Source organism: Eptatretus burgeri, chromosome 9, assembly GCF_056783735.1.
Source record: "Eptatretus burgeri isolate ZD-2024b chromosome 9, Ebu_testis_v1, whole genome shotgun sequence".
Taxonomy (NCBI): Eukaryota; Metazoa; Chordata; class Myxini; order Myxiniformes; family Myxinidae; genus Eptatretus; species Eptatretus burgeri.
The window spans coordinates 61,972,662-61,987,462 of record NC_140969.1 but is presented as its reverse complement, the minus strand read 5'-3'; the positions used below and the strand labels follow the sequence as shown (position 1 = coordinate 61,987,462).

General features: G+C 42.3%; 1 protein-coding gene across 1 annotated transcript in view; it reads left to right on the top strand.

Annotated features, from left to right (window-relative positions):
• Positions 1–351: 351 nt before the first annotated feature.
• Positions 352–14,801, top strand: part of LOC147020198 (laminin subunit beta-2-like) — a 135,757-nt gene continuing 121,307 nt past the window's right edge. Inside the window, exons 1-5 of the mRNA XM_085895332.1 lie at positions 352–407; positions 3,765–3,838; positions 6,724–6,965; positions 7,151–7,274; positions 8,235–8,308. Coding sequence (XP_085751458.1) covers positions 3,814–3,838; positions 6,724–6,965; positions 7,151–7,274; positions 8,235–8,308 — 465 coding nt within the window. The 5' untranslated portion in view covers positions 352–407; positions 3,765–3,813. The remainder of the gene's footprint in view (positions 408–3,764; positions 3,839–6,723; positions 6,966–7,150; positions 7,275–8,234; positions 8,309–14,801) is intronic.

Below are 14,801 nucleotides of genomic sequence, written 5' to 3'. Positions count from 1 at the left end.
CTAGTTTTTTTTCTTTCATCGTGATTATTTCAATCAATTGTAGTATCTTGAATTTTGCTTTCTTCATTTCCTATTTTGCAATAAATCTTGCAATATTATTTGACCTTTGAGATGTGGTTTCGATCATTGTTCCTTTCCAACAGCAGTTTAAGAACTTTTTGACAAACTAAGAATATCAAATCAACCTCAACATACTATTTGCGGAGTTCATTTGGGGGCATTGCAATTTCCAATGACCAAAGTGATAAATGAGTTTTGTAGGGTGGTAGCTTACTAAAATATGTGACTGATTAACTTGAAGTCAAAAGCACAAACGCCCATGTTATAAACATAACTGCTAACTGTAGTGGAAGGAGCATTTCCAAAAAGGACACATTCAATCTGGAGTGCTGGATCGTGCTTTCCTGGTAAGAACGATAACACTATTAGGAATATTTATTCAGCTAGAATTTTAAAAATAATGTTGTAAGTAGAGGAATGCTAATTAATTAAGAGTTTTATATGGATATATGATTTAAAAGGGAATATCAGCATTTTAAAGGAAAAATATGAAGTCATAGGTGAGAATGGTGGAGGAGGGCAGCGTTTCGATGGACAAACAATGAAGATAATTAAGTGTTGGTGTCGAACTTTAAGACAGCATGGATGGTAAAATAATATTTCTCAGGCAAATGAGAGGGATTCGGGCAAAGGCAGCATGTTGATAAGTGGTGTGCTTGAACTTGTTGGTTAAAATATGTAAATTGAGTAAATCGAAAAGGCAAAGTGAAAGAAATATGTAGAGACATGCCTTCAATTTAATGGGGGAGATCTTTTTTTCTGTAGGAAAAGTCTCTAGCAACTTGTCCATCAATTTGTGGTTTACGGTTTGGTTGTCGATTTCATCAAACCTCCAAACCAAGAAAGGGAATTAAATAAAAACTCTATTGCATCTGTTTAATTGTTTCCTGTTCTTGTGCAGCTCTCAGGTGCTGGTTATTGATCATTTCACTCGTTGTGGGCTTTGGGGCACTCATTACCTTCGAAATGGACTTAACACGTATGACGTATGCAAAATGTGCACATGTTAAACCCCCTCTACTCTCCATTCGTGCTCCTTCAGTTCCCTCCTCTTCTGTCCTCTATTCCCAACATCCATTCCCATCTCTCTGGAATCCTCCCACACTTTTGTTTTTGCCTTTCTCCTTTTTTTTTTCCTTAATTTTTATCATTTTATATGTGCACACCTTCCCAATCTACCTTGTCTTTTGCATAGGGGCTAAGTAACATGGTATTTTGTATGCACTGTCAAGTAGTTGCTTTTGAGTAACTTACCTTGTCTACAAGGAAGATCAGTCCGATACAAAGCGATCGAAGGTCACTCTGGTTCACAGAAGGTGTGTCATCTGATTATCCATTGATTGATCGATGTGATCTGACATCACTAATGATGATGGATAATGCAAGTGAAGCATTTGCGAAAAAATAGATGATATCAACTATTCGACACTGCCCCCACAGTAAGCAAGGGAATGAACAAACATGGAAAGAGGAGAGGGGAGGAAACACAGAAACCTGTAGGTAAGACAGCTGGGCTAGGCAGGATCATTAGGGGTAAAAAAAAATTGTTGAAAAGGATGGATATAGCACAAAATATCAGTGCAGTACACTGCCTGCCTTTGAAGCCCTTGAGGGAATGGTGGAAGGGATCAGCCTTGCAGTAGACGGTTCCACAAATGTGAGAAACTATGAACAAAACACATGAGGAGTGTGATTTCGTCCTTGATTTTATAACACCCTTGCTCTTTCCTGATTTTCATCTGAAGAACAGTTCGTGCACATCCATCCATTGGGACCATACTCTGTGCAGAGCGTTGGTGCTGTCTAAGAAGTCTCCTGGGCTGTTGGGCACAATCCTGGATGGGTCACCACTCCAACACAGGATACCAGCATGCTGGCACTCATTTTGCCGACCTCGGAAGGATAACAGGCAGAATCAACCCCACTTGGTATTAATTCAACAGCCGAGCAGGATTTGAACTCAGGATCCAAGGATCCCAAGCGCACCACTCGAACCATTAAGCCAACACCAGGCATATGCTCATGCACAATGTATAAACATACTCCAAGTATGATGACTTCCCTTACAAGGAACTTCAATGTTGGAGGAGGCCATTAGGCCCATCAAAGCCTGTGCAATGGTTGCCAATCTGTGGTTGTTTGTCCCTGCTCCATCCTTTTCAAATGCTGAGCATAAACCAAGGAAGCAATACATACTATTTCAATATTCTTTGGTATGACTTGGCCAGGGTCAGATTCGAAGTGCCAACCTGGACTCTGAAGAGATGTTCTAACCATTACACCATCAAGTCTGGCAAACACATTGATTTCAATCCCACCATGTCCTTCTCACACAATTTTGTCTGGGTGCCAGGATTAATCGAAAGAGGTCAACCAACAAAGTCTGATGACGACATCATATTGAAATGCTGCTTTGTGTGACTGATACCTCTTCTGTCTCTTCAACAGATTCATTGCTACGAGTATGTCAACTTGTATCGATGTAGAAGAGGAAAAGCATCAACATGATCTGTAAAATGGAGCTGAGCTTGATTGATTCAGCTGAAAGTGAGCCAGCCTGTTTATAATCGCAAGTGTGGCATCATGGAGTATGGCAGTACTCCATTTCGAGAGATGCCGTGGGGAAAAAAAATAAAGATTCGGAATCGGAGTGGATACAAAGTTATTTCCCTCCTGTAAGTTTCCATGACATTTTCCATCAACCTCCAAACAGGTTATACTGTCTGATCATGGGCCACATAATGGGGCAACTTAGCTAAATATAGCATAACAATTGTGCATTTTGTGAGGAAAGCACCAAATTGGGCACACTAGTAGCCTATCATATTATGAACAGATTTGGATGTTGGGCCATCTCAAATTCAGCCGCTGATGGCTGTGGCAGCCATTTTCCACTGCCATCAAAAATTTTGAGATGGCCCAATATCCAAATCTGTTCATAATAGGATAGGCTACCAGTGTGCCAAATTTGGTGCTTTCCTCACAAAATGCACAATTGTTATGCTAAGTTGCCCCACTAACAGGATTAATTCTGTTTACTTAGTACTGGATGAGCTGTTTCTATTATCACAGCGATCAATTTATGGTATGAACCTTGAGCAAGAAAGGAGGGCAGTCTCTCTTTACCCATTAGTGATCTTGATGCATGAGATATGTCTATAGCATCTTATTTGGCCATTCCATCTTTTAGCTTGTGCAAATAAAGTATGGAGCTAATATTGTGGTTTAAAGGACATTACACTCCTTAAGTTGTGGATTCAAAACTAAAAGCAGCAGCCTGACAAGTCTGTATCCTCAGCATCTCAAAACACAGTTAGGATTAGAATTGCAATGGTACCCTCAAATATTTCAACAACAAAAAAACTTCAGCTGGCCCACTAAAGACATTCATTAAGGGGGTCGTCACAACTTTGTTTTGAACAGAGCAGACAGGAGAGTAATTGCATAGTCCCAAGACGTCAAATAGATTAATGCAGACTTTAATGAATTCTTGAATGGCCAAAAGATGTGTGGAATCCAAGCTAATGCTTGAGCCATTACTTCGTTGTTAACAGCTATATCTGAGAATACAAACCCAATAGAGGTCTTCCTCTGCTTGGTTCAAATTGCAAATATTTTTATTTTCCATTGTTTTTTTAAAAAAAAGATGTTGCACAATATATGTGTTTTCCATGTCAAAATACTTCGATGTAATCTACTACTAGGCATGGAAGCTTGCTGTGGAGGTACTTAACCAGACAATTGTTTTCTACCATGAAAATACTCTGGATCATCCTTGGTAAGTCCTTTTGAATTAACCAAGAACACACACCAATGACTTAGATTAATGAATTATTCATTCAAATTATGTTCTCCAAACAGGTTTCTGTGTACAAATTCCTTAGATTATATCTTGACCAAAGCTTATATAATAGGAAGCCCTCAGAAACCAACACGAATGAGGTTGAGTAAAAAGTAGGACTCCTTTTTAGATGTCATTGCTACCTTTGACTATCTGATGTAAATACTACCAATGTGATACAATCTACAGAACTCTCGAAGCTACAGAACTGCATCTGTTACAGTTTTGTCAAAAAAAAAATTGTACACCTTGTCGAGGCTCATATAAGTTAACACATATAACAGTAAACACAGTTTACACATATAACATTACACATATAACACATATAACAGTAACAGTTAACACAGTATAAGAGAGCTAACACATAACACACATCAAGGGGGGCATGAGACAAGAGGGGCGGGAGTGGGAAGGACAAAACAGTGGGGAACAGCGACATTACGAGATCTGTGGAAGGGAGAGTGTTGGGGCGAGGAACATGGGGTACACAAGATGGACATCACAGGGACTTTCAGGAAGGAAAGCAGGGAATTTGAAGGAGGTGGGTTTGGGGTGGATTAACGTACTTACTTGTTACATACCAAACCTCTCCACCAAGTTTAGTCTGAACACATCCACAACTTTTTGAGATATCCTGCTATATGTCGTTTTAGCCTCATCACTCAATGGTGAAAAATCACTTTAAAAATTATCGGATCCGGATTTGGATCTTCACCAAAATCGAAGCACTTCTTCCTTGTTACATCCCCAATGTGCCCTACCAAGTTTCGTCCGAATCTATCCACAACTTTTTGAGATGTCCTGCTAGTTTATTTTTTTATTTTTTGTCGTTTTTGACTATCTCTCAATAGTGAAAAATCACAAAAAAATTCTCGGATCCAAATCAGGATTCTCACCAAAATCTAATCATTTCGTCCTTGTCGCATACTCATGCTCTCCACCAAATTACGTCCAAATCCGTCCACAACCTTTTGAGATATTTTGTTCACACACAAACAAACAAGAAAAATGTTATGCAGAGTACGACACTTGTGAAATCCATAAAATAAATTTAATCTTAAAAATAATTGGTGGTTGAATTAAATGACCAAATACGCAAATCCTCTTCAAATTGATAGTCAATCGGATGAAATTTGACAATATTAGAAATTTGTCCTCTGCCGACTTTTTGACCTCTGTCGACTCTTTGGCCTATATTGACCTTTTGGCCTATGTTGACCTCAAAAATACTTGTTCATTGAATTCAGTGACCTGATAAGCAAATTTCAAGTCAACGGGATGAAAATTGAGGATTTTAGAAATTCCACTAAAGTAGTTGATATTTGGCCTATGTTGACCCTTTGGTCTATGTGGACCTCAAAATAATTAGCTCATTGAATTCATTGACCTGAAATATATATCGTCTTCAAATTTAAAGTCAATTGGATGAAAATTGAGGATTTTAGACACCTAACTCAAGTTAAGTACTGTTTTGAAATTTGGCCAATGTTGACCTTTTGACATTTTGACCTCAAAACATGAGGCTTCTTGCTTATGACGAACTCTACAATGTGATGAAGTTTCGTGAAGATCGGGTTAAAATTGTGACCTGTAAAGGTGATAAACATAAACACAAACAGACGGACAGAATATCGCACGCAACCAACCAAACTACTTGAAAAATCTTCTATTTTTCACAAGTAACAAACAAACAAACAGACAGACAGACAAACAGGGGTGAAAATATAATCTCCATCCACCTTTGGTGGTGGAGGGAACAATGTTGAACACAAATCGCCTTCATAACACTTCCAAGAACCTCCAGTTTTGTAGTACTTGGACAAGCTATATCGGGTGTTGTCTGCATTGGAGCTGTTAAGTGTAGCCCCTGAGAAATGGGTGTGGCACGTGAAAGGGTGCAGTATCGGGATGAAGACGAGGCCTCCACTCAGGCTATGTACGATGCTGATTGACGTTGTGTTATCTTGTACATGTTGCTGCGTTTCACCCTGGGGAGTAACTGTTGAAATCTATCTGTTTGGGTTCTTCCTGACATCTTTGTTCTTTGTTCCCTTCATATTTTTTTTCTAATTTTTTTTTTCTCTTTATTCATTCTAATTCTTTCTTTTTCGTCTCTATCACCTATTTTACTCTCTATTCCTATCTTTCTTTATGTATCTCTAAGTTAGGAGAAGTGAATCTATCTAAGAAGTAAGGAGAAGTAAATTATTGCAGAAATTTTTTCTGTACGCTCACTTGGCTGTGCCTGGATGAGTTTGAGGGCAGGGGAGTAGCGGTTGAAACCCGAATCCTATCCAGATTCCTCCTGATAATCCATCTTTACTCTTTACTTCTTTGGGTTCCTTCTTGGCGTTCCATTTCATTCTACGGTGAACAATAAAGCCTCCATCTCTTAAACTGTGACTCAATGTCATCTTATTCGAGTATATAAGACTGCTCCAGCAGCACTAAACTTCCAGATTTTTTTTAAAACAATCTTTAAAATTGATGTATTATACCTGAACATTGCACTGGATATTGTTCTATGGACTCTCTAGTTTGATCAAGTTTTGATTTCCTTTTACATTTGAACTTTTAATCCACCCACTGCACATGTTTAATGATTTCTTACGAGACTACTTTAAACTGTTTTATATTTTCTCATGTGTTGAATGAACAAGTATGATTTGTTGAAGCGGTAATCTAAATCATTTATTCTTTAATTTCACTTAAACAAAATAAAATTTCATAATTTTTGTTTTTAATCATGTTGTTATTTTTTATTTATTTTGGAGATTCAATATGTCTGGGACATTTGTCATATCACCACTGTACTTTTTCAGTCGGGTTGTGGCTTCTGCATGAGGCTGAGTGTGGACGGACGATACAGAAGCATCTGGTGTCAAGAAAATATGGACGGGGAAGGTCAGCACGGAATTATCGGGTGACGAGGCAACCGCTCTGTGAACATGGAAGCTGCTACCCTGCTGTTGGAAATCTCCTCACAGGACGTGCAAGGCAACTCCATGCCTCGTCCACCTGTGGATTGCATGAACCCCAAAAGTACTGTGTCATGAGTGATCTCGTGAGTATTCGTTTTTAAAAAAGAATCCATCAGTCTCGTTTATATACATCCTCTAAAGTCTACATTCTACAGCTTCTCAGACTGCTATCGCTATGAGAGACACACCAACTCTTCCCTGATGTGTTCAAAAGGTCCGACAGTTGATACAAGACTGTAATACATCTCTATCTTGGTTTTATTTTCAGAACAACAATAAGTGTTACATCTGCAATTCCCGGAGAGATAACGTTGATACCAGCCATCGGATCCACAATGTGGTGCCATCATTTTCCTCGGGTCCAGTTAGGACATGGTGGCAGTCGGAGAATGGTGGGGTTCTTTATCCGCACATGCCTCAATTTAAGTCCATTATATAAGCAAAGCCTCATCCCATTTTGCCAACCGATTCAAAATTGTGTATAAATGTATTTTAATTGTGGTTAAAAATCATAACAAAGTTGAGGCTGGAGAAATGAGACCCTTTGAAGAATGTGCTGCAGGTCAGACAACTATGGTGTTGAAAGGACGTTTTTGTTCTATACAGAGCATCAGTTCGGCCCAAACAGTTTATTGGCTAGTCTTACAATCCTGGATGGGTCACCACTCCGATACACGAAGTCAGGGCAGGAATTTGTAATTTTGCCAGGGTGTCAAGGATAATACCAGTGTCTATTCTTCAAGAAGTACACGATGAGATCTTTAACATCCACAAACTAATGCCAGCAGACAGGATAACCACATAACACCCATTTTAGAGACACCATGTTGACAGTTTATTGCTGGTGTCGAGATTCGAACCCAGGCTGGACAGCTCAGAGGCGAGTGTCCATACGTCTAGACCATCCTCCAAAGCTCATTCATCTTGAGGCAAACGAATAACTCCTTTTACTTGAATCACAGCTATTGTCATAACAGTGTCATGGAGCCGTTCTCATCTTACATTGGTATTTAATAAATCTCAAGGTTATGATTCTATTTTGTAACCAGGTGGTACTGAATGGATTTAAGTTGGCATAATATTCTCGACGAAGTTATTTTAACATCTTGGGGGGTAAAGGTGAACCTACCTTCAATTCAAACAAGTTGTTTCCTGGAGGCATTACAACTGCTCGTGGACTTTTACCTTGATTTTATTACAGGAAGATGAGCTTGTCGGTGGATGTGTAAACATTGCAAAAACACGACTTTATTTCCCATTGGAATTTATGATTGCAATCTTTACTTGAACTGCTGCGAACCTTTTTCGCGCATGTTGATAAGTAAGATTTTCTTGTGTTTGTTTGTGAGTAGGGGTTCAAGAGGTGAGCATTCGGTTGGACCTCGAGGCTGAGTTTCACATCACGCACATGATCATTACTTTCAAGGCAAGAATGGGGTTGGCCTACAAGATATATGGATCATCACCCTCACCATCAATGATACTTCAGCATCATCAAAATGTAGATAGATCACCATCCTCACTCATGCCCTTGATACTTGCCTCACTATAGTCAACAATCGAATCATGAGCAAGTAAATACCTTCACAATCATGAACATTTCACCATCGTTGGTAAAACATTTTCAAGGTAATCAACAATTTTCTTCCAATCACCACTAATTATCAACATTCACATTATTAGCATTATTATTACTGCCTGCTCCTCTCGCTCCGTCTATGTGAGCGTCCTATCATCTGTCCATGTACTTTTGTGCACCCGATATTTCAAAAACCATTGAACATTTAGCTTTCATTTGGCTGATATCTATTCCTCATGACATTATTTCAACTCGATTAGATCACGGTGGCGATTGGCTGAATTCTGTTGCTGTGGCAACCATCTCGGTAACTTGGCTTGTGTACGCGATATTTCAAGATCTAACTTTCATGTTACACAGATCTATCCCTCATACCACCCAAAAGGCGTGGGTCCTACTGCATCAGATCCTGGTTTTTATCTCGTCGACAACAAAGTCAAGAAGAGCTGTGAAACCCACAATGATGTACTTCAGTCAGTCAATCAATTCTGGGTCCATTAACATTATTTCGATTTTTTTCCGACTCCACCGAGGTGGCTCAACCGATCATTTTGAAACTCGTACGATGAATCATGACATTGATACGCAAAAAACTAATGGGGCCCTTTTAAAATTTCCACTTAAGTGTTGAGATAATGAGCCAATTAACTCAAAAAGTAATCTATGTTTGTAGGTCCATCACATAATCGTGAGATTACATCATCGACGTTTCCTTGTTATTTAATTTTAACATCATAATCCTCTTAATTTAATTTGATCGTAATCATTATTATCCCCCATTGGACTTACTGCAAAATGGGGGCTTGTGGATTGGGTCTCATCTGACCGTCCGTGTGTCAGCCACAGCGATATATCAGACGTGTATGGACCGATTTTGTTCAAAATTGGCACAAAGACAACACATGATACTATACAGACAGTGCCTATAGAAAGTCTGCACCCCCCCTTTTAAAAATTCCACCTTTTGTTGCCTTCTAGTCTGGAATTAAATTGCATTAAATCAGACTTTTTCCATCCTTTATTTACACATCATAACTATCAACTTCCAAATGAAAAACGAATTCTTAAAATTTCAGAAAATTAATTAAAAATACAAAACTCCTCGGAAGAACAGGACCTGGGGCCACCATTCACAATTAACTTTGTAATGTGGTGGGTGGCTTAAAAACCACAAACGTGTCAGGTCAGGGATGGGAGCAAGTGCTGGAGCAGCGCGTCGCTACGTCCACTTTCCGCCGGAACTCCAACGGCCTCCGTCTGGCCACCCTCCAGGCAGATTCCTGGCCCATCCCAATCTCCTTGAGATGTTGATCAATCTGCTGCAACCACGAGTCACGTGGTCGGGACATTGGACTCCTCCACTCATGAGGCTCCCTCACTGAGAAAATCGGGTGAGCAGGATCAGCGCCAGAAAACGAGCCACATGTCCATACAGCTACAGCTGATGCTCACAGACAATGGAGGTAAAAAAAAATCTCATTTGAGTCTCTCTTAGAAACCACTCATTGGGCACAAAGTCCAACCAGCGATCGCCAAGAATTCTCTGAAGAGACCCAGCACCAAAGGAATTAAGTCTCTGTCTCAGATCCCTGGTCAAAGTCCAAGTCTCACATCCACAGAGAAATACTGAAATCACCAAGGACCTAAAGACTCAGACTTTCATCCTCCCGCACAGGCACCGGCAGCGCCACATCCAATGATCCAGTGAATCCATGACTCCCCAGAGCTGACCCAGACACCTATTCACCTCTGGCTCACAGCCAGCAGAGACATGAATATCATTGCCAAGGCAAGTGAATCTCTCCATGACCTCAACATCCTCACCACAAACAGGCACAGACAGGATAGCAGCAGCAAGATGTCATTGAAAGCCGGGATTTTAGTTTTGACCCAGGACACCCATAATCCCAGCGGGTCCATCTCCTCATTCAGAACCTCGAGGGTCCCCAAAAGGATGTCCAGAGTCTTCGCGAAGATGACTGCATCATCGAAGAAATCCAGGTCAGAGATCTTGACATTATCAAACGATGCACCACAACTTGATCTCTCCACCATCCTCCCCATAATCCAGTCCAAGCAAGTGCTGAAAAGTATGGGGGCCAGTACACACACCTGACGAAAGTCAGAGATGGTACAACCACATCTCATAGCACCCTCAGTACCAGAGTAGAGTTCACACATCAGATTGATCCATTTTGGTGGCACCACAGGAAGACCAAGAATCTTCCAGAGGGCATCCCAATTCACTTAATCAAGTGCTTTACAGACCAACATAAGCTGCAAGCAGCCCCTGCCGAAACTCTCATCTGCATTCGGTGAGGACCCGAAGAGCAAGGATACGGTCAATCGTTGACCTCTTTGGTGTAAAGCCTGACTGCTCTGGACGCTGGTGCTCAAGCAGATGGTGGCGAACCCTATCAAGAATTATCCGAGCAAAGGCATTGCCTGGCACTGAGAGCAGCATCACCCCTCGGTAGTTGTCGCAGTCCTGGCGATCACCCTTCCCTTTCCCAATGCGGACAACAAGGCCCCTCTTCCAGTCAGTTGGGATGATGCCTGTGTTCAAGGCAGAGCAGAGAACTGCATGCGATGACACGAGTACAGCATTTCCACCAGCCTTGAGAAGTTCAGCATGGATGCCACAGATCCCAGGAGCTGTACCCCATTTCAACCGGTTCATTGCAGCCTGTGTTTCCACAAACAAAGGTGCATCACAGTTGATTGGAGGTTCAGCAATAGGAATAGTGACACCCCTGACATCCAACTCAACAGCTGGTGGGTCAGCCTGGAACAGCAGCTTAAAGTAACCGGCCCAGCTGGCCTTCACTTCGACTCCTCTGTCAAGAGCCCACCACATTCTGCTTTAACTGCAGCACACCGAGGGATGGACTTGGAGAAACACAATGTGCGAATTCCCCTGTAAGCAGGACGAGAATCACTTGACTACGGGTGATGCTCTACACCCTCACAGATTCCTTGCAGATAGGCCTCCTAGTTCACCCTTAGTGCACGTACAGGTTTTACACCTCAGCTTCCTGAACAGATCAGCTCTGCCATTCAGCCTGGCCCTACAACTCTGTTCAATGGTATCCAGTGTCTCTTGAGTGACAAAATTCTTCTTCGCCCGATGGTGAGTTCCAAGACATCCACCAGCAACATCAAGGATGGTGGTCTTGAAGGCACTCCACAACTCTTCAGGATCCCCCAAAACACCCAGACCCCCACAAAGCTCCACTCAGCCTGTTCGCAAACTCCTCAGCAACCCTCTCATCCTTGAGCTTGGCAATATCCAACCTTGGCTGGGAGGGTACCATTCTCCTGGATTTAAGCAGCAACTTCAGAGTTGTTACAACAAGCCGGTGGTCAGTATTGAGGAACTGAGCACTCCGGTAGACTCGACAGTTCTGGATTATCCTCCAGTGACCATCAACCAGGACATGGTCAACCTCCTTTGCCACACCACCAGTGTTGGAATACCAAGTCCAGCGATGAGCCTGTCAGCACTGAAACCATGATCCAGCCATCCTAAGTCCATGACTTCTTGCAAAGTCAAGTAACTCAGTGCGATTCTGGTTCACAGTTCCAGACCCATGGGGACCAATACACGTCTCGTAAGCATCCCTGTCAGTTTCAATCAATGCATTGAAATCCCCCAAGACAAGAAGAGTATCTCGCCTGGGGCACTCATCAACCACAGACTCAAACGTGACATAGAGTGTCTACTTTACAATGAGATCAATCTCCTCAATCGGAGCATAGACAGACCAGAGAAATGACACCCAAGGAGTGACGTATCTTTAGTCTCATAATACGCTTGTTGACCGGTGTTACCTCAATTACCATTGGAATCAGCTTAATGGACACAGCTACAGCAACTCCTTGGGCATGGCAACCATCAGAGCAACCACACCAATCGTAGGTCTAAAAACCTGCCATGATCTCCCTGCAATCCGGTCTCTGAACCTCAGAGAGTGCTGCAATTCCAATGTCCAAACGCTTGAGCTCAGACGATAACCGAGACAGGCGATCATCCTCTCTTAGGGGTAGGACATTCCAGGCACCCACCTGATGAGACCGCCTCAGGTTAACCCGGGGAGTCTGCTGTCTGGTGGACGACACTTCAGCACCACCCTGCCACACACTACCACAAACTGACCCTGGAAGGTTACCCTGTGGTTTCCTTCTTATCATCAAAGATTGGGGCTCCCGAAGGCTTTATCCAATCCCGTCATCCAGTGAGCTGCCCTGTAAAGGGCAGCTGCACGAGAGGTACTCCCATTGTGTGGGTTTTCAGATTTATTTTTGCTTTTGGAATGCTTTGCAGGATGAAATATTTTACGGTTGCTGGAGTGCAAATCCTGCCACCAACCCCCAATTAAATGTAACCCAACTGCAGGAGGATGTCCACAGACACAGTCAGGCATGAGAGATGGATGGCCGATGGCTCACAAGGAGCTCCTCTGCCCTTTGACCATGGCTCACAACCATGAACGCCAATCAGTTAACCATAAGTTCCAGTGTCCACCATCTAATTTTCCATTTAACTAAAGGTCACTTGGCTTACTGACTGGGGGATGCGCCTTTGGCGATGCACCAATCTTATCGTGATTAAATCTTAAGTAATGTGGCCGAGCATTTACCGCTGGTGCACGCCAACTATGACAGGTTAATTAGTTTCGGAATTATAACCTCCCAGTCTATCTAGGTTGGTACAATGCTGGATCAAAGGAATGAAATGACAATCACGGACAGGTTGAAACCTCAACCAGGAATTTATTATTAAGAAAAATAAATAACCTGAACGACTTTTTAGTTCCTTGTCGATTAAATGGATGAATTCAAATCAATCAAATGTTCAATCAACAAAATAATCTCAAATAAATAAAGAATTAAATAAGCATTCATAGAAAAATGGACAAAGAGCAGATTCTTATGACTATGCCTTGCTTAACAATTAAACACGAGACACGGGTACCCATCAGACCATTCGGAGGAAAAGAAATCCGATCTCAGCTTACCAAGGCAGAAGTCATCATGCATCTACTAAAATGAACCAAAATATGTGAGCGTGCCTTGGTCTACCTCTCCAAATCAGCTGACCACAGACCGGCTCATTTCCGCTGCCGGTGGCCTACCTCGCCTTGCACCCACCCTCAAACAGGCTTGAACACCAATCGACGTCACGTTGGCACCCCCAAGAACAAGGAACATCAAGAACCAGGTACGCTAAGAATTAGGTACGCTAAGAATCAGGAATGTCAATAGCCAGGTACACCAATAGCCAGGTACGCCAAGAGCCAGATACTGCAAGAGCGAGGTACGCCAAGAACCAGGTATGCCAAGAACCAGCAGGAACAGTCCACCTGTCACCAACCTCCATTGCTGCTGTTCCCACCCATCATGAGCTGTCAGGAGCTGGCACAAACCATGAGCAGGATCTCTCACCAACTCCAATCAGGATCTCTAACCAACTGTCATCAGAATGTCTCACCAACTCCAATCAGGATCTCTAACCAACTGTCATCAGAATCTCTCACCAACTCCGATCAGAATCTCTGACCAACTGTCATCAGGATCTCTCACCAACTCTGATCAGGATCTCAAACCAACTGTCATCAAGATCTCTCACCAACTCCGATCAGAATCTCTGACCAACTGTTATCAGAATCTCTCACCAACTCCAATCAGGATCTCTAACCAACTGTCATCAGAATGTCTCACCAACTCCAATCAGGATCTCTAACCAACTGTCATCAGAATCTCTCACCAACTCCGATCAGAATCTCTGACCAACTGTCATCAGGATCTCTCACCAACTCCGATCAGGATCTCAAACCAATTGTCATCAAGATCTCTCACCAACTCCGATCAGAATCTCTGACCAACTGTTATCAGAATCTCTCACCAACTCTGATCATGATCTCAAACCAACTGTCATCAAGATCTCTCACCAACTCCAATTAGGATCTCTGACCAACTGTCATCAAGATCTCTCATCAACTCCAATTAGGATGTCTGACCAACTGTCCTCAGGATCTCTCACCAACTCCGTCCAGGATCTCTCACCAACTCTGATTCGGATCTCCCACCAACTGCGATCAGGATCTCTCACCAACTGCCAACAAGGCAGTCCTGCTGTTCTTTTATAGGCGAGTATTGTGGGCGGAGCCTCAAGCATACTTCAGCCAAATCCAGCTTGCCTGTTGGCGCATCGCTGCACATGACCTACAACCGTCCATTCTCGTGGTCATTCTCTCCTGACCATCAAAGGAGATGCAAAGGAGATGTGTATTACTCGGATCCCATTCTGAAATCCACAACAATATGCATTTGTGTGTGT